Source organism: Chroicocephalus ridibundus, chromosome 2, assembly GCF_963924245.1.
Source record: "Chroicocephalus ridibundus chromosome 2, bChrRid1.1, whole genome shotgun sequence".
Lineage (NCBI taxonomy): Eukaryota > Metazoa > Chordata > Aves > Charadriiformes > Laridae > Chroicocephalus > Chroicocephalus ridibundus.
Genome location: NC_086285.1, coordinates 169,778,882 through 169,798,120, shown reverse-complemented (window position 1 = coordinate 169,798,120; position 19,239 = coordinate 169,778,882). Strand labels below are relative to the sequence as shown.

At 66.1% G+C, this 19,239-nt stretch overlaps 1 protein-coding gene across 1 annotated transcript in view; it reads right to left on the bottom strand.

Moving 5' to 3' along the window:
- The window catches only part of LOC134510889 (epiplakin-like), a 38,591-nt gene extending 19,638 nt beyond the window's left edge, over positions 1–18,953 (bottom strand). The window contains exons 1-2 of the mRNA XM_063324101.1: positions 4,424–18,953; positions 3,415–4,339 (exon numbers count right to left, since the gene is read on the bottom strand). Coding sequence (XP_063180171.1) covers positions 3,415–4,339; positions 4,424–18,815 — 15,317 coding nt within the window. The 5' untranslated portion in view covers positions 18,816–18,953. The remainder of the gene's footprint in view (positions 1–3,414; positions 4,340–4,423) is intronic.
- Between the last annotated feature and the right edge of the window lie 286 nt (positions 18,954–19,239).

The window sequence follows — 19,239 nt, the reverse complement described above, 5'->3', positions numbered from 1 at the left end:
CTCCACCTGCTGGCCACGCTCTTCTTGATGCACCCCAGGATGCCATTGGCCTTCTTGGCCACAAGGGCACATCGCTGGCTCAGCCTTTCCAGGAACCTCCTGGGATCTGGCCACCGCATGCCCTGCAGGCGAGCCACGACGTAACTGTGGATCACAAGCCTCAAAGTTTGTTCTGCCTCAGCTCACTCTCTGGGTCCCTCATCAGGGGTAGGTCACCACCACCACTTCCCTGGTAGCTTTCACTGCCTGGTCTGGGGCAGGAATCTCTTACAGAGACACTGCTAGCTCCTGGCTGGTCAAGTGTGTGGCTGTCCAACAGCTCCTGAAGTGAGCTGTGATGGTCCATATGTCCATGGACCCCCCTCTGTTCCCCCACCAGAGGAAGAGCTGACTGTCTTTAACCAGGCAGCTTCTGCCCCATAGACTCCACCCCAGGCCCAGGCTAAGGTGGGACCCATGGAGGCTGCTCCAGCTCCAGGAGAACTCTCCAGAGCTCTCTGCCCAAAACCTGCCGAGGAGAACCATGAGTTGCTCCTGCATGGTCCTGGGAGCTCTGGAGCAGCACCGAGGGGAAGGCAGCCAAGGTTCGGTGCTTGGCCCATGCTGCCAGACCCTACCCTGTCCTCCTTTCCTTAGTGCATGCTCTTCATGCCGTGCAGCCCTCCTCCCATTCCTGATCTCCGTGTGAGACTGGCTTTTCCTGTATCCAGTGCCACAAGGTGAAATCAGCCAAGCTTTGAGGAGATGACTGTTGGCAGATGATGGTCTGGCCCAGGGCTAGGAGACCGAGAACTTCAGAATACTATGCAGTTTCCTCTCAGTTCCTTTTCTCTTGTATATCCTAGTGGATATATAAAAAATAAGCCACGAGCTTTCAGTTAGGTTCAGTTAAATGGCTTTTGGCTAGGTATGTAAGACCGAAGACCCTATCAAGAAATGGCCTTACAGTGGTTAGGTTCCATACGAAGATGAGGAAGCTGTAAGGAAGAGCTTATCACCAGAAAAGTGACCCTGGAAAGGGGAAGGGTGAAACCAGAGCTGGAGGGCTGCAAGTGTCCATCCTGCTCCACAGGGATTGCTGGGTCTACAAGGCATGAGCTAATGAACAAGAAGGCTGGGAAAGGAGACCCTTGGAGATCAGGTGAAAAGCATGGTGGAGGCTGCAAGACGTGGAAGTAGAGACGGATGAAGAGGAGACAGTCCGAAGGCAGGAGGTGTGGGCAGGAACATGGGAACGGCTGAGATGGAGCAGGACAAGAGCCTGTCCAGCCGGTGCTTTGTCTCTTGTAGAGAGCCCTCTGACCCTGGAGCAGCATGTGGGCTCCAAGACATGGAGACGGCATAGGGCTAGAGTGTGTGAAAGACACGGCTTGGCCATTCACCCTGGATTTGGCTAAAGCATTTTCTAATCCATTTCCAGGAAAGAGCAGAAGTCTGGAAGATGAATATGAATAAGGGGAGATCTTCTCACTCTCTACAGCTCCATGTAAGGAGGAGGTAGCCAGGGGCGGTCGGGCTCTTCTCCCAAGGAACTGGCCATCGGACAAAAGGAAACGGCCTCAAGTTGCACCAGGGCAGGTTTAGGATGGATATGAGGAAAAGTTTTTTACACTGAAGGAGTTACTAAACATAGGAAGAGGCTGCCCAGGGCAGTGGTGGAGTCGCCATCCCTGGAGGGATTTAAAAGACGGGTAGATGTGGTGCTGAGGGACGTGGTTTATGGTGGTTTCTGTCAGTGTTAGGTTGATGGTTGGACTCAATGATCTGAAACATCCCTTCCAACCTAAATGATTCTATGATTCTGTGAAGCCTCTTGGTTGACGTGGGAGCCCGAATCATCGAGGCCTTCTGGAGATGGCATTACAGTGTCTGCAGGTCAGTGTGGGAAGAAGCTGAACTAACCCCCGTACGGAGTGCGGTGAGGCCTGGGAGCTGTAAAACTTCCCCGTCGTGCTCTGGCCCTTTGGGTAAACTGCAGCATTTCTGGTGCTTCCCCATGTTCGTAATGCGGATGGTGGTAGGGCAGTGGCAGTTATACCAGCCCAGAGCAGGGGGCCGTGTCTCCACTATGCTGCAGCCAGCTCTGACAAGAGCCCACACGAAGTGTGAAAGAGCAGTATGAGCCTGTACCAACTCCCCCGATCCTGTCTGCCATCTTCTAGTAACCTGCAGCCAAGGGACCTCCTGAGACGGAGGTGGGTATTTGCATCTAACAACTCTCAGTGGAATTCTCCCCCATTAATTTGACCCATCACTTTCTGAGCCCATGCAAATCTCCGGGCTACACGGCAGGTTATGGTAAGGAGTTTCACGGCTAATCTATACTTGCGTCTAGCTATCAGCTCTACAAGCTGTGGCAAAAAATCCATTTTCCAGGACGTTACTGGGTTAATGACAGCAAATAGCCTAAGGTAATGCATTTAAGGAGAGTAAGTTTCCTTCTATTAAGCAGTAGTAGAATTATTCAGCCCTGAGCTCCGCGGCAGAGTGGTTCCGGCGCTGCCTCCTCTCCCGGAGCGCGGCACATGGGCTGAGTCAGCTCAGGGCACAGGAGGGCAAAAGGAGCAGAGAAATGCGCAGAGGTCCCCAGTAGAGGGGACAGGTGCGCCGGTGCCAGCTCCGCTGAGCGCGGGCGGATGGAGGAGAGATACGGCATGATGACGTCCCCCAGGGGGTCTCGGCTCTTGCGTGGCCCCCACGGCAGAGCTCTCTATAGAGGCTCCATGGAGAGCTGGAGGGAGGGGAAGCACAGCACAAGAGTGAATCGAGTGCACGTACCGGTGAGGGACCAAAGCACTCCAAGCGGAGGGTGTCTGTGCTCCAGAGGCCCCCAGAAAAACTGGGCAGGCTGAGGCATAAAGAGCAAATGCAGATAATGCATCCCATTCCAGGAACACCTAACACCACCCTGGCATATGCTCTCCACCCAAAATTCGGGTTTGAAAACCTGAAACTCTAATAATGCCCTGGAAATATGCTGAGGAAAAAATGTTCTTCATAAATAAGAAAACAGACTAGAAGGAGAATAAAAATACCATTCTCACTACGCCTCATCCACCACAAAAGGCATACTTCCATTTAAGCCTCAATGAGGAAAATGAGGACAAGATGTTTCACCAAAATGACCTGAGATAACCCAGGCTGATTGCTGTGTTCCTGAATAACTACAGAAGACAAGGGCCTATTACGCTAGACAAGAACGCCCGGGGGAGTCACTGAAAAGCTATAGCTGATGTGGGAACGTTATTGAAAAGGAAAGTGAAGGATAAGAAAATATTCTGAATGGAATAATATTTTTAAAAATGAAATTTAAAAAAAAACAGAAAGAAACATCCCACCATCAACAGAAATACTAACAATAGCTAAATTCCTAACCAATGCAAAAACAATGAAATAAAAGACAAAAGGTTTTACAACTGTTTTTCAAAAACATTAAGGAAATAAAGGCCAGTGTCCGGATCAATCATGCAGCGGCGCAGGAGCTGCATGTAGGTGAGGTTCTCGTGGGTGTTGGGGTCGAAGAAGCCCTTGGTGTCGTCGGTGGGGTCGGAGAGGACCTGGCTCATCTCCTGGTCGAAGTAGCCGCGGCGGTAGGCCACCTCCACGGGGAGGCGGTGGCTGTGCACGGGGTCGATGATGCCGCCGGTGGCGATCTGGGCCTCGAGCAGGCGGATGCCGTGCTCCTTGACGATGAGCTCCTTCTTCATGGCCTGGAAGAGGGAGATCTGCTCGCCGGTGTAGGGGTCGGTGTAGCCCGTGACGGCCCTCTCGGCCGAGAGGAGCTTCTCGTGCAGCTCGCTGCCCACCAGCCCGGAGGAGACGGCCTCGTCCACGGAGAGCTTCTTGTTGGCGAGCGGGTCAACGAGGAAGCCGGTGGCAGCCTGCGCCTCCAGCAGCACCAGGGCCGTGCCCTGCCGCAGGATGCCCTTCCACATGGCCTGGTAGATGCTCATCTTCTCCGTCTTGGCGGGGTCGGCCTTGGAGGGCACCAGCACGCCGGCGATGCAGCCCGTGCCGTCCAGGTAGCGCTTGACGGAGGCCATTTCCGTCACCTCCTGCACGGTCTTGGAGCCCTGGACCAGGTCGGCCAGCGTGTCCTTGTCGATGATGCCCGAGTCCACCAGGTCGGAGGCGGTCACCTGCCTCCTGAGGCCCGTGAATTTCACCTTGCTGCTCCGCTCCACCGCCTCCTCGACGAGGACGGTGAGGAGCCTTGCCAGCTCGTCCAGCGCCAGGCTGCCGGCGCGCACCTGCCCCAGCAGCTCCTGCCTCTTTGCCTCGGAGACGTACTTGGAGAAGAGGAGCTCCCACAGGGAGACCTTCCTGCCCTGGAAGCCGCCTGCCGAGACCTCGACGGTGTGGGACGCGAGGGAGCGCTCCAGCTCCAGCTCCCGCTCCAGCTCCAGCTCCCGCTCCCGCTCCCGCTCCCGCTCCCGCTGCTGCCGGGAGGCCGCGGCCTCGCCGTTCTGGGCCGGCGGCGGGGCCTCCCGCTGCGTGGGCTTGCGGGCCAGGGCGGCGCCGTGGCCCTGGCCCTCGGCCCCGGTGACGATGGCGGTGAGGAGGGTGATCATCTCCGAGACGGTGAGCGTCCCCGCCTTGTACCTGCGGAGGAGGTCCTGGCGCCGGTGGTCGGGCACGTAGCGGGAGAAGAGGAGCTCCCAGACGGTGACGCTCTGGCCCCGGAAGAGCCCCACGCTGAGGGTGGTGCGGGCGGCCTGCAGGGCTTTGCGGGCGTCCTCGGTCAGCTGGTAGAGCACGGAGCCCTTGTCCATCAGCTGGAGCATGAGCAGCCCCGTGTCCGGGTCGGGCACGCAGCGGCGCAGGAGCTGCATGTAGGTGAGGTTCTCGTGGGTGTTGGGGTCGAAGAAGCCCTTGGTGTCGTCGGTGGGGTCGGAGAGGACCTGGCTCATCTCCTGGTCGAAGTAGCCGCGGCGGTAGGCCACCTCCACGGGGAGGCGGTGGCTGTGCACGGGGTCGATGATGCCGCCGGTGGCGATCTGGGCCTCGAGCAGGCGGATGCCGTGCTCCTTGACGATGAGCTCCTTCTTCATGGCCTGGAAGAGGGAGATCTGCTCGCCGGTGTAGGGGTCGGTGTAGCCCGTGACGGCCCTCTCGGCCGAGAGGAGCTTCTCGTGCAGCTCGCTGCCCACCAGCCCGGAGGAGACGGCCTCGTCCACGGAGAGCTTCTTGTTGGCGAGCGGGTCAACGAGGAAGCCGGTGGCAGCCTGCGCCTCCAGCAGCACCAGGGCCGTGCCCTGCCGCAGGATGCCCTTCCACATGGCCTGGTAGATGCTCATCTTCTCCGTCTTGGCGGGGTCGGCCTTGGAGGGCACCAGCACGCCGGCGATGCAGCCCGTGCCGTCCAGGTAGCGCTTGACGGAGGCCATTTCCGTCACCTCCTGCACGGTCTTGGAGCCCTGGACCAGGTCGGCCAGCGTGTCCTTGTCGATGATGCCCGAGTCCACCAGGTCGGAGGCGGTCACCTGCCTCCTGAGGCCCGTGAATTTCACCTTGCTGCTCCGCTCCACCGCCTCCTCGACGAGGACGGTGAGGAGCCTTGCCAGCTCGTCCAGCGCCAGGCTGCCGGCGCGCACCTGCCCCAGCAGCTCCTGCCTCTTTGCCTCGGAGACGTACTTGGAGAAGAGGAGCTCCCACAGGGAGACCTTCCTGCCCTGGAAGCCGCCCGCCGAGACCTCGACGGTGTGGGACGTGAGGGAGCGCTCCAGCTCCAGCTCCCGCTCCAGCTCCAGCTCCCGCTCCCGCTCCCGCTCCCGCTCCCGCTGCTGCCGGGAGGCCGCGGCCTCGCCGTTCTGGGCCGGCGGCGGGGCCTCCCGCTGCGTGGGCTTGCGGGCCAGGGCGGCGCCGTGGCCCTGGCCCTCGGCCCCGGTGACGATGGCGGTGAGGAGGGTGATCATCTCCGAGACGGTGAGCGTCCCCGCCTTGTACCTGCGGAGGAGGTCCTGGCGCCGGTGGTCGGGCACGTAGCGGGAGAAGAGGAGCTCCCAGACGGTGACGCTCTGGCCCCGGAAGAGCCCCACGCTGAGGGTGGTGCGGGCGGCCTGCAGGGCTTTGCGGGCGTCCTCGGTCAGCTGGTAGAGCACGGAGCCCTTGTCCATCAGCTGGAGCATGAGCAGCCCCGTGTCCGGGTCGGGCACGCAGCGGCGCAGGAGCTGCATGTAGGTGAGGTTCTCGTGGGTGTTGGGGTCGAAGAAGCCCTTGGTGTCGTCGGTGGGGTCGGAGAGGACCTGGCTCATCTCCTGGTCGAAGTAGCCGCGGCGGTAGGCCACCTCCACGGGGAGGCGGTGGCTGTGCACGGGGTCGATGATGCCGCCGGTGGCGATCTGGGCCTCGAGCAGGCGGATGCCGTGCTCCTTGACGATGAGCTCCTTCTTCATGGCCTGGAAGAGGGAGATCTGCTCGCCGGTGTAGGGGTCGGTGTAGCCCGTGACGGCCCTCTCGGCCGAGAGGAGCTTCTCGTGCAGCTCGCTGCCCACCAGCCCGGAGGAGACGGCCTCGTCCACGGAGAGCTTCTTGTTGGCGAGCGGGTCAACGAGGAAGCCGGTGGCAGCCTGCGCCTCCAGCAGCACCAGGGCCGTGCCCTGCCGCAGGATGCCCTTCCACATGGCCTGGTAGATGCTCATCTTCTCCGTCTTGGCGGGGTCGGCCTTGGAGGGCACCAGCACGCCGGCGATGCAGCCCGTGCCGTCCAGGTAGCGCTTGACGGAGGCCATTTCCGTCACCTCCTGCACGGTCTTGGAGCCCTGGACCAGGTCGGCCAGCGTGTCCTTGTCGATGATGCCCGAGTCCACCAGGTCGGAGGCGGTCACCTGCCTCCTGAGGCCCGTGAATTTCACCTTGCTGCTCCGCTCCACCGCCTCCTCGACGAGGACGGTGAGGAGCCTTGCCAGCTCGTCCAGCGCCAGGCTGCCGGCGCGCACCTGCCCCAGCAGCTCCTGCCTCTTTGCCTCGGAGACGTACTTGGAGAAGAGGAGCTCCCACAGGGAGACCTTCCTGCCCTGGAAGCCGCCCGCCGAGACCTCGACGGTGTGGGACGTGAGGGAGCGCTCCAGCTCCAGCTCCCGCTCCAGCTCCAGCTCCCGCTCCCGCTCCCGCTCCCGCTCCCGCTGCTGCCGGGAGGCCGCGGCCTCGCCGTTCTGGGCCGGCGGCGGGGCCTCCCGCTGCGTGGGCTTGCGGGCCAGGGCGGCGCCGTGGCCCTGGCCCTCGGCCCCGGTGACGATGGCGGTGAGGAGGGTGATCATCTCCGAGACGGTGAGCGTCCCCGCCTTGTACCTGCGGAGGAGGTCCTGGCGCCGGTGGTCGGGCACGTAGCGGGAGAAGAGGAGCTCCCAGACGGTGACGCTCTGGCCCCGGAAGAGCCCCACGCTGAGGGTGGTGCGGGCGGCCTGCAGGGCTTTGCGGGCGTCCTCGGTCAGCTGGTAGAGCACGGAGCCCTTGTCCATCAGCTGGAGCATGAGCAGCCCCGTGTCCGGGTCGGGCACGCAGCGGCGCAGGAGCTGCATGTAGGTGAGGTTCTCGTGGGTGTTGGGGTCGAAGAAGCCCTTGGTGTCGTCGGTGGGGTCGGAGAGGACCTGGCTCATCTCCTGGTCGAAGTAGCCGCGGCGGTAGGCCACCTCCACGGGGAGGCGGTGGCTGTGCACGGGGTCGATGATGCCGCCGGTGGCGATCTGGGCCTCGAGCAGGCGGATGCCGTGCTCCTTGACGATGAGCTCCTTCTTCATGGCCTGGAAGAGGGAGATCTGCTCGCCGGTGTAGGGGTCGGTGTAGCCCGTGACGGCCCTCTCGGCCGAGAGGAGCTTCTCGTGCAGCTCGCTGCCCACCAGCCCGGAGGAGACGGCCTCGTCCACGGAGAGCTTCTTGTTGGCGAGCGGGTCAACGAGGAAGCCGGTGGCAGCCTGCGCCTCCAGCAGCACCAGGGCCGTGCCCTGCCGCAGGATGCCCTTCCACATGGCCTGGTAGATGCTCATCTTCTCCGTCTTGGCGGGGTCGGCCTTGGAGGGCACCAGCACGCCGGCGATGCAGCCCGTGCCGTCCAGGTAGCGCTTGACGGAGGCCATTTCCGTCACCTCCTGCACGGTCTTGGAGCCCTGGACCAGGTCGGCCAGCGTGTCCTTGTCGATGATGCCCGAGTCCACCAGGTCGGAGGCGGTCACCTGCCTCCTGAGGCCCGTGAATTTCACCTTGCTGCTCCGCTCCACCGCCTCCTCGACGAGGACGGTGAGGAGCCTTGCCAGCTCGTCCAGCGCCAGGCTGCCGGCGCGCACCTGCCCCAGCAGCTCCTGCCTCTTTGCCTCGGAGACGTACTTGGAGAAGAGGAGCTCCCACAGGGAGACCTTCCTGCCCTGGAAGCCGCCCGCCGAGACCTCGACGGTGTGGGACGTGAGGGAGCGCTCCAGCTCCAGCTCCCGCTCCAGCTCCAGCTCCCGCTCCCGCTCCCGCTCCCGCTCCCGCTGCTGCCGGGAGGCCGCGGCCTCGCCGTTCTGGGCCGGCGGCGGGGCCTCCCGCTGCGTGGGCTTGCGGGCCAGGGCGGCGCCGTGGCCCTGGCCCTCGGCCCCGGTGACGATGGCGGTGAGGAGGGTGATCATCTCCGAGACGGTGAGCGTCCCCGCCTTGTACCTGCGGAGGAGGTCCTGGCGCCGGTGGTCGGGCACGTAGCGGGAGAAGAGGAGCTCCCAGACGGTGACGCTCTGGCCCCGGAAGAGCCCCACGCTGAGGGTGGTGCGGGCGGCCTGCAGGGCTTTGCGGGCGTCCTCGGTCAGCTGGTAGAGCACGGAGCCCTTGTCCATCAGCTGGAGCATGAGCAGCCCCGTGTCCGGGTCGGGCACGCAGCGGCGCAGGAGCTGCATGTAGGTGAGGTTCTCGTGGGTGTTGGGGTCGAAGAAGCCCTTGGTGTCGTCGGTGGGGTCGGAGAGGACCTGGCTCATCTCCTGGTCGAAGTAGCCGCGGCGGTAGGCCACCTCCACGGGGAGGCGGTGGCTGTGCACGGGGTCGATGATGCCGCCGGTGGCGATCTGGGCCTCGAGCAGGCGGATGCCGTGCTCCTTGACGATGAGCTCCTTCTTCATGGCCTGGAAGAGGGAGATCTGCTCGCCGGTGTAGGGGTCGGTGTAGCCCGTGACGGCCCTCTCGGCCGAGAGGAGCTTCTCGTGCAGCTCGCTGCCCACCAGCCCGGAGGAGACGGCCTCGTCCACGGAGAGCTTCTTGTTGGCGAGCGGGTCAACGAGGAAGCCGGTGGCAGCCTGCGCCTCCAGCAGCACCAGGGCCGTGCCCTGCCGCAGGATGCCCTTCCACATGGCCTGGTAGATGCTCATCTTCTCCGTCTTGGCGGGGTCGGCCTTGGAGGGCACCAGCACGCCGGCGATGCAGCCCGTGCCGTCCAGGTAGCGCTTGACGGAGGCCATTTCCGTCACCTCCTGCACGGTCTTGGAGCCCTGGACCAGGTCGGCCAGCGTGTCCTTGTCGATGATGCCCGAGTCCACCAGGTCGGAGGCGGTCACCTGCCTCCTGAGGCCCGTGAATTTCACCTTGCTGCTCCGCTCCACCGCCTCCTCGACGAGGACGGTGAGGAGCCTTGCCAGCTCGTCCAGCGCCAGGCTGCCGGCGCGCACCTGCCCCAGCAGCTCCTGCCTCTTTGCCTCGGAGACGTACTTGGAGAAGAGGAGCTCCCACAGGGAGACCTTCCTGCCCTGGAAGCCGCCCGCCGAGACCTCGACGGTGTGGGACGTGAGGGAGCGCTCCAGCTCCAGCTCCCGCTCCAGCTCCAGCTCCCGCTCCCGCTCCCGCTCCCGCTCCCGCTGCTGCCGGGAGGCCGCGGCCTCGCCGTTCTGGGCCGGCGGCGGGGCCTCCCGCTGCGTGGGCTTGCGGGCCAGGGCGGCGCCGTGGCCCTGGCCCTCGGCCCCGGTGACGATGGCGGTGAGGAGGGTGATCATCTCCGAGACGGTGAGCGTCCCCGCCTTGTACCTGCGGAGGAGGTCCTGGCGCCGGTGGTCGGGCACGTAGCGGGAGAAGAGGAGCTCCCAGACGGTGACGCTCTGGCCCCGGAAGAGCCCCACGCTGAGGGTGGTGCGGGCGGCCTGCAGGGCTTTGCGGGCGTCCTCGGTCAGCTGGTAGAGCACGGAGCCCTTGTCCATCAGCTGGAGCATGAGCAGCCCCGTGTCCGGGTCGGGCACGCAGCGGCGCAGGAGCTGCATGTAGGTGAGGTTCTCGTGGGTGTTGGGGTCGAAGAAGCCCTTGGTGTCGTCGGTGGGGTCGGAGAGGACCTGGCTCATCTCCTGGTCGAAGTAGCCGCGGCGGTAGGCCACCTCCACGGGGAGGCGGTGGCTGTGCACGGGGTCGATGATGCCGCCGGTGGCGATCTGGGCCTCGAGCAGGCGGATGCCGTGCTCCTTGACGATGAGCTCCTTCTTCATGGCCTGGAAGAGGGAGATCTGCTCGCCGGTGTAGGGGTCGGTGTAGCCCGTGACGGCCCTCTCGGCCGAGAGGAGCTTCTCGTGCAGCTCGCTGCCCACCAGCCCGGAGGAGACGGCCTCGTCCACGGAGAGCTTCTTGTTGGCGAGCGGGTCAACGAGGAAGCCGGTGGCAGCCTGCGCCTCCAGCAGCACCAGGGCCGTGCCCTGCCGCAGGATGCCCTTCCACATGGCCTGGTAGATGCTCATCTTCTCCGTCTTGGCGGGGTCGGCCTTGGAGGGCACCAGCACGCCGGCGATGCAGCCCGTGCCGTCCAGGTAGCGCTTGACGGAGGCCATTTCCGTCACCTCCTGCACGGTCTTGGAGCCCTGGACCAGGTCGGCCAGCGTGTCCTTGTCGATGATGCCCGAGTCCACCAGGTCGGAGGCGGTCACCTGCCTCCTGAGGCCCGTGAATTTCACCTTGCTGCTCCGCTCCACCGCCTCCTCGACGAGGACGGTGAGGAGCCTTGCCAGCTCGTCCAGCGCCAGGCTGCCGGCGCGCACCTGCCCCAGCAGCTCCTGCCTCTTTGCCTCGGAGACGTACTTGGAGAAGAGGAGCTCCCACAGGGAGACCTTCCTGCCCTGGAAGCCGCCCGCCGAGACCTCGACGGTGTGGGACGTGAGGGAGCGCTCCAGCTCCAGCTCCCGCTCCAGCTCCAGCTCCCGCTCCCGCTCCCGCTCCCGCTCCCGCTGCTGCCGGGAGGCCGCGGCCTCGCCGTTCTGGGCCGGCGGCGGGGCCTCCCGCTGCGTGGGCTTGCGGGCCAGGGCGGCGCCGTGGCCCTGGCCCTCGGCCCCGGTGACGATGGCGGTGAGGAGGGTGATCATCTCCGAGACGGTGAGCGTCCCCGCCTTGTACCTGCGGAGGAGGTCCTGGCGCCGGTGGTCGGGCACGTAGCGGGAGAAGAGGAGCTCCCAGACGGTGACGCTCTGGCCCCGGAAGAGCCCCACGCTGAGGGTGGTGCGGGCGGCCTGCAGGGCTTTGCGGGCGTCCTCGGTCAGCTGGTAGAGCACGGAGCCCTTGTCCATCAGCTGGAGCATGAGCAGCCCCGTGTCCGGGTCGGGCACGCAGCGGCGCAGGAGCTGCATGTAGGTGAGGTTCTCGTGGGTGTTGGGGTCGAAGAAGCCCTTGGTGTCGTCGGTGGGGTCGGAGAGGACCTGGCTCATCTCCTGGTCGAAGTAGCCGCGGCGGTAGGCCACCTCCACGGGGAGGCGGTGGCTGTGCACGGGGTCGATGATGCCGCCGGTGGCGATCTGGGCCTCGAGCAGGCGGATGCCGTGCTCCTTGACGATGAGCTCCTTCTTCATGGCCTGGAAGAGGGAGATCTGCTCGCCGGTGTAGGGGTCGGTGTAGCCCGTGACGGCCCTCTCGGCCGAGAGGAGCTTCTCGTGCAGCTCGCTGCCCACCAGCCCGGAGGAGACGGCCTCGTCCACGGAGAGCTTCTTGTTGGCGAGCGGGTCAACGAGGAAGCCGGTGGCAGCCTGCGCCTCCAGCAGCACCAGGGCCGTGCCCTGCCGCAGGATGCCCTTCCACATGGCCTGGTAGATGCTCATCTTCTCCGTCTTGGCGGGGTCGGCCTTGGAGGGCACCAGCACGCCGGCGATGCAGCCCGTGCCGTCCAGGTAGCGCTTGACGGAGGCCATTTCCGTCACCTCCTGCACGGTCTTGGAGCCCTGGACCAGGTCGGCCAGCGTGTCCTTGTCGATGATGCCCGAGTCCACCAGGTCGGAGGCGGTCACCTGCCTCCTGAGGCCCGTGAATTTCACCTTGCTGCTCCGCTCCACCGCCTCCTCGACGAGGACGGTGAGGAGCCTTGCCAGCTCGTCCAGCGCCAGGCTGCCGGCGCGCACCTGCCCCAGCAGCTCCTGCCTCTTTGCCTCGGAGACGTACTTGGAGAAGAGGAGCTCCCACAGGGAGACCTTCCTGCCCTGGAAGCCGCCCGCCGAGACCTCGACGGTGTGGGACGTGAGGGAGCGCTCCAGCTCCAGCTCCCGCTCCAGCTCCAGCTCCCGCTCCCGCTCCCGCTCCCGCTCCCGCTGCTGCCGGGAGGCCGCGGCCTCGCCGTTCTGGGCCGGCGGCGGGGCCTCCCGCTGCGTGGGCTTGCGGGCCAGGGCGGCGCCGTGGCCCTGGCCCTCGGCCCCGGTGACGATGGCGGTGAGGAGGGTGATCATCTCCGAGACGGTGAGCGTCCCCGCCTTGTACCTGCGGAGGAGGTCCTGGCGCCGGTGGTCGGGCACGTAGCGGGAGAAGAGGAGCTCCCAGACGGTGACGCTCTGGCCCCGGAAGAGCCCCACGCTGAGGGTGGTGCGGGCGGCCTGCAGGGCTTTGCGGGCGTCCTTGGTCAGCTGGTAGAGCACGGAGCCCTTGTCCATCAGCTGGAGCATGAGCAGCCCCGTGTCCGGGTCGGGCACGCAGCGGCGCAGGAGCTGCATGTAGGTGAGGTTCTCGTGGGTGTTGGGGTCGAAGAAGCCCTTGGTGTCGTCGGTGGGGTCGGAGAGGACCTGGCTCATCTCCTGGTCGAAGTAGCCGCGGCGGTAGGCCACCTCCACGGGGAGGCGGTGGCTGTGCACGGGGTCGATGATGCCGCCGGTGGCGATCTGGGCCTCGAGCAGGCGGATGCCGTGCTCCTTGACGATGAGCTCCTTCTTCATGGCCTGGAAGAGGGAGATCTGCTCGCCGGTGTAGGGGTCGGTGTAGCCCGTGACGGCCCTCTCGGCCGAGAGGAGCTTCTCGTGCAGCTCGCTGCCCACCAGCCCGGAGGAGACGGCCTCGTCCACGGAGAGCTTCTTGTTGGCGAGCGGGTCAACGAGGAAGCCGGTGGCAGCCTGCGCCTCCAGCAGCACCAGGGCCGTGCCCTGCCGCAGGATGCCCTTCCACATGGCCTGGTAGATGCTCATCTTCTCCGTCTTGGCGGGGTCGGCCTTGGAGGGCACCAGCACGCCGGCGATGCAGCCCGTGCCGTCCAGGTAGCGCTTGACGGAGGCCATTTCCGTCACCTCCTGCACGGTCTTGGAGCCCTGGACCAGGTCGGCCAGCGTGTCCTTGTCGATGATGCCCGAGTCCACCAGGTCGGAGGCGGTCACCTGCCTCCTGAGGCCCGTGAATTTCACCTTGCTGCTCCGCTCCACCGCCTCCTCGACGAGGACGGTGAGGAGCCTTGCCAGCTCGTCCAGCGCCAGGCTGCCGGCGCGCACCTGCCCCAGCAGCTCCTGCCTCTTTGCCTCGGAGACGTACTTGGAGAAGAGGAGCTCCCACAGGGAGACCTTCCTGCCCTGGAAGCCGCCCGCCGAGACCTCGACGGTGTGGGACGTGAGGGAGCGCTCCAGCTCCAGCTCCCGCTCCAGCTCCAGCTCCCGCTCCCGCTCCCGCTGCTGCCGGGAGGCCGCGGCCTCGCCGTTCTGGGCCGGCGGCGGGGCCTCCCGCTGCGTGGGCTTGCGGGCCAGGGCGGCGCCGTGGCCCTGGCCCTCGGCCCCGGTGACGATGGCGGTGAGGAGGGTGATCATCTCCGAGACGGTGAGCGTCCCCGCCTTGTACCTGCGGAGGAGGTCCTGGCGCCGGTGGTCGGGCACGTAGCGGGAGAAGAGGAGCTCCCAGACGGTGACGCTCTGGCCCCGGAAGAGCCCCACGCTGAGGGTGGTGCGGGCAGCCTGCAGGGCTTTGCGGGCGTCCTCGGTCAGCTGGTAGAGCACGGAGCCCTTGTCCATCAGCTGGAGCATGAGCAGCCCCGTGTCCGGGTCGGGCACGCAGCGGCGCAGGAGCTGCATGTAGGTGAGGTTCTCGTGGGTGTTGGGGTCGAAGAAGCCCTTGGTGTCGTCGGTGGGGTCGGAGAGGACCTGGCTCATCTCCTGGTCGAAGTAGCCGCGGCGGTAGGCCACCTCCACGGGGAGGCGGTGGCTGTGCACGGGGTCGATGATGCCGCCGGTGGCGATCTGGGCCTCGAGCAGGCGGATGCCGTGCTCCTTGACGATGAGCTCCTTCTTCATGGCCTGGAAGAGGGAGATCTGCTCGCCGGTGTAGGGGTCGGTGTAGCCCGTGACGGCCCTCTCGGCCGAGAGGAGCTTCTCGTGCAGCTCGCTGCCCACCAGCCCGGAGGAGACGGCCTCGTCCACGGAGAGCTTCTTGTTGGCGAGCGGGTCAACGAGGAAGCCGGTGGCAGCCTGCGCCTCCAGCAGCACCAGGGCCGTGCCCTGCCGCAGGATGCCCTTCCACATGGCCTGGTAGATGCTCATCTTCTCCGTCTTGGCGGGGTCGGCCTTGGAGGGCACCAGCACGCCGGCGATGCAGCCCGTGCCGTCCAGGTAGCGCTTGACGGAGGCCATTTCCGTCACCTCCTGCACGGTCTTGGAGCCCTGGACCAGGTCGGCCAGCGTGTCCTTGTCGATGATGCCCGAGTCCACCAGGTCGGAGGCGGTCACCTGCCTCCTGAGGCCCGTGAATTTCACCTTGCTGCTCCGCTCCACCGCCTCCTCGACGAGGACGGTGAGGAGCCTTGCCAGCTCGTCCAGCGCCAGGCTGCCGGCGCGCACCTGCCCCAGCAGCTCCTGCCTCTTTGCCTCGGAGACGTACTTGGAGAAGAGGAGCTCCCACAGGGAGACCTTCCTGCCCTGGAAGCCGCCCGCCGAGACCTCGACGGTGTGGGACGTGAGGGAGCGCTCCAGCTCCAGCTCCCGCTCCAGCTCCAGCTCCCGCTCCCGCTCCCGCTCCCGCTCCCGCTGCTGCCGGGAGGCCGCGGCCTCGCCGTTCTGGGCCGGCGGCGGGGCCTCCCGCTGCGTGGGCTTGCGGGCCAGGGCGGCGCCGTGGCCCTGGCCCTCGGCCCCGGTGACGATGGCGGTGAGGAGGGTGATCATCTCCGAGACGGTGAGCGTCCCCGCCTTGTACCTGCGGAGGAGGTCCTGGCGCCGGTGGTCGGGCACGTAGCGGGAGAAGAGGAGCTCCCAGACGGTGACGCTCTGGCCCCGGAAGAGCCCCACGCTGAGGGTGGTGCGGGCGGCCTGCAGGGCTTTGCGGGCGTCCTCGGTCAGCTGGTAGAGCACGGAGCCCTTGTCCATCAGCTGGAGCATGAGCAGCCCCGTGTCCGGGTCGGGCACGCAGCGGCGCAGGAGCTGCATGTAGGTGAGGTTCTCGTGGGTGTTGGGGTCGAAGAAGCCCTTGGTGTCGTCGGTGGGGTCGGAGAGGACCTGGCTCATCTCCTGGTCGAAGTAGCCGCGGCGGTAGGCCACCTCCACGGGGAGGCGGTGGCTGTGCACGGGGTCGATGATGCCGCCGGTGGCGATCTGGGCCTCGAGCAGGCGGATGCCGTGCTCCTTGACGATGAGCTCCTTCTTCATGGCCTGGAAGAGGGAGATCTGCTCGCCGGTGTAGGGGTCGGTGTAGCCCGTGACGGCCCTCTCGGCCGAGAGGAGCTTCTCGTGCAGCTCGCTGCCCACCAGCCCGGAGGAGACGGCCTCGTCCACGGAGAGCTTCTTGTTGGCGAGCGGGTCAACGAGGAAGCCGGTGGCAGCCTGCGCCTCCAGCAGCACCAGGGCCGTGCCCTGCCGCAGGATGCCCTTCCACATGGCCTGGTAGATGCTCATCTTCTCCGTCTTGGCGGGGTCGGCCTTGGAGGGCACCAGCACGCCGGCGATGCAGCCCGTGCCGTCCAGGTAGCGCTTGACGGAGGCCATTTCCGTCACCTCCTGCACGGTCTTGGAGCCCTGGACCAGGTCGGCCAGCGTGTCCTTGTCGATGATGCCCGAGTCCACCAGGTCGGAGGCGGTCACCTGCCTCCTGAGGCCCGTGAATTTCACCTTGCTGCTCCGCTCCACCGCCTCCTCGACGAGGACGGTGAGGAGCCTTGCCAGCTCGTCCAGCGCCAGGCTGCCGGCGCGCACCTGCCCCAGCAGCTCCTGCCTCTTTGCCTCGGAGACGTACTTGGAGAAGAGGAGCTCCCACAGGGAGACCTTCCTGCCCTGGAAGCCGCCCGCCGAGACCTCGACGGTGTGGGACGTGAGGGAGCGCTCCAGCTCCAGCTCCCGCTCCAGCTCCAGCTCCCGCTCCCGCTCCCGCTCCCGCTCCCGCTGCTGCCGGGAGGCCGCGGCCTCGCCGTTCTGGGCCGGCGGCGGGGCCTCCCGCTGCGTGGGCTTGCGGGCCAGGGCGGCGCCGTGGCCCTGGCCCTCGGCCCCGGTGACGATGGCGGTGAGGAGGGTGATCATCTCCGAGACGGTGAGCGTCCCCGCCTTGTACCTGCGGAGGAGGTCCTGGCGCCGGTGGTCGGGCACGTAGCGGGAGAAGAGGAGCTCCCAGACGGTGACGCTCTGGCCCCGGAAGAGCCCCACGCTGAGGGTGGTGCGGGCGGCCTGCAGGGCTTTGCGGGCGTCCTCGGTCAGCTGGTAGAGCACGGAGCCCTTGTCCATCAGCTGGAGCATGAGCAGCCCCGTGTCCGGGTCGGGCACGCAGCGGCGCAGGAGCTGCATGTAGGTGAGGTTCTCGTGGGTGTTGGGGTCGAAGAAGCCCTTGGTGTCGTCGGTGGGGTCGGAGAGGACCTGGCTCATCTCCTGGTCGAAGTAGCCGCGGCGGTAGGCCACCTCCACGGGGAGGCGGTGGCTGTGCACGGGGTCGATGATGCCGCCGGTGGCGATCTGGGCCTCGAGCAGGCGGATGCCGTGCTCCTTGACGATGAGCTCCTTCTTCATGGCCTGGAAGAGGGAGATCTGCTCGCCGGTGTAGGGGTCGGTGTAGCCCGTGACGGCCCTCTCGGCCGAGAGGAGCTTCTCGTGCAGCTCGCTGCCCACCAGCCCGGAGGAGACGGCCTCGTCCACGGAGAGCTTCTTGTTGGCGAGCGGGTCAACGAGGAAGCCGGTGGCAGCCTGCGCCTCCAGCAGCACCAGGGCCGTGCCCTGCCGCAGGATGCCCTTCCACATGGCCTGGTAGATGCTCATCTTCTCCGTCTTGGCGGGGTCGGCCTTGGAGGGCACCAGCACGCCGGCGATGCAGCCCGTGCCGTCCAGGTAGCGCTTGACGGAGGCCATTTCCGTCACCTCCTGCACGGTCTTGGAGCCCTGGACCAGGTCGGCCAGCGTGTCCTTGTCGATGATGCCCGAGTCCACCAGGTCGGAGGCGGTCACCTGCCTCCTGAGGCCCGTGAATTTCACCTTGCTGCTCCGCTCCACCGCCTCCTCGACGAGGACGGTGAGGAGCCTTGCCAGCTCGTCCAGCGCCAGGCTGCCGGCGCGCACCTGCCCCAGCAGCTCCTGCCTCTTTGCCTCGGAGACGTACTTGGAGAAGAGGAGCTCCCACAGGGAGACCTTCCTGCCCTGGAAGCCGCCCGCCGAGACCTCGACGGTGTGGGACGTGAGGGAGCGCTCCAGCTCCAGCTCCCGCTCCAGCTCCAGCTCCCGCTCCCGCTCCCGCTCCCGCTCCCGCTGCTGCCGGGAGGCCGCGGCCTCGCCGTTCTGGGCCGGCGGCGGGGCCTCCCGCTGCGTGGGCTTGCGGGCCAGGGCGGCGCCGTGGCCCTGGCCCTCGGCCCCGGTGACGATGGCGGTGAGGAGGGTGATCATCTCCGAGACGGTGAGCGTCCCCGCCTTGTACCTGCGGAGGAGGTCCTGGCGCCGGTGGTCGGGCACGTAGCGGGAGAAGAGGAGCTCCCAGACGGTGACGCTCTGGCCCCGGAAGAGCCCCACGCTGAGGGTGGTGCGGGCGGCCTGCAGGGCTTTGCGGGCGTCCTCGGTCAGCTGGTAGAGCACGGAGCCCTTGTCCATCAGCTGGAGCATGAGCAGCCCCGTGTCCGGGTCGGGCACGCAGCGGCGCAGGAGCTGCATGTAGGTGAGGTTCTCGTGGGTGTTGGGGTCGAAGAAGCCCTTGGTGTCGTCGGTGGGGTCGGAGAGGACCTGGCTCATCTCCTGGTCGAAGTAGCCGCGGCGGTAGGCCACCTCCACGGGGAGGCGGTGGCTGTGCACGGGGTCGATGATGCCGCCGGTGGCGATCTGGGCCTCGAGCAGGCGGATGCCGTGCTCCTTGACGATGAGCTCCTTCTTCATGGCCTGGAAGAGGGAGATCTGCTCGCCGGTGTAGGGGTCGGTGTAGCCCGTGACGGCCCTCTCGGCCGAGAGGAGCTTCTCGTGCAGCTCGCTGCCCACCAGCCCGGAGGAGACGGCCTCGTCCACGGAGAGCTTCTTGTTGGCGAGCGGGTCAACGAGGAAGCCGGTGGCAGCCTGCGCCTCCAGCAGCACCAGGGCCGTGCCCTGCCGCAGGATGCCCTTCCACATGGCCTGGTAGATGCTCATCTTCTCCGTCTTGGCGGGGTCGGCCTTGGAGGGCACCAGCACGCCGGCGATGCAGCCCGTGCCGTCCAGGTAGCGCTTGACGGAGGCCATTTCCGTCACCTCCTGCACGGTCTTGGAGCCCTGGACCAGGTCGGCCAGCGTGTCCTTGTCGATGATGCCCGAGTCCACCAGGTCGGAGGCGGTCACCTGCCTCCTGAGGCCCGTGAATTTCACCTTGCTGCTCCGCTCCACCGCCTCCTCGACGAGGACGGTGAGGAGCCTTGCCAGCTCGTCCAGCGCCAGGCTGCCGGCGCGCACCTGCCCCAGCAGCTCCTGCCTCTTTGCCTCGGAGACGTACTTGGAGAAGAGGAGCTCCCACAGGGAGACCTTCCTGCCCTGGAAGCCGCCCGCCGAGACCTCGACGGTGTGGGACGTGAGGGAGCGCTCCAGCTCCAGCTCCCGCTCCAGCTCCAGCTCCCGCTCCCGCTCCCGCTGCTGCCGGGAGGCCGCGGCCTCGCCGTTCTGGGCCGGCGGC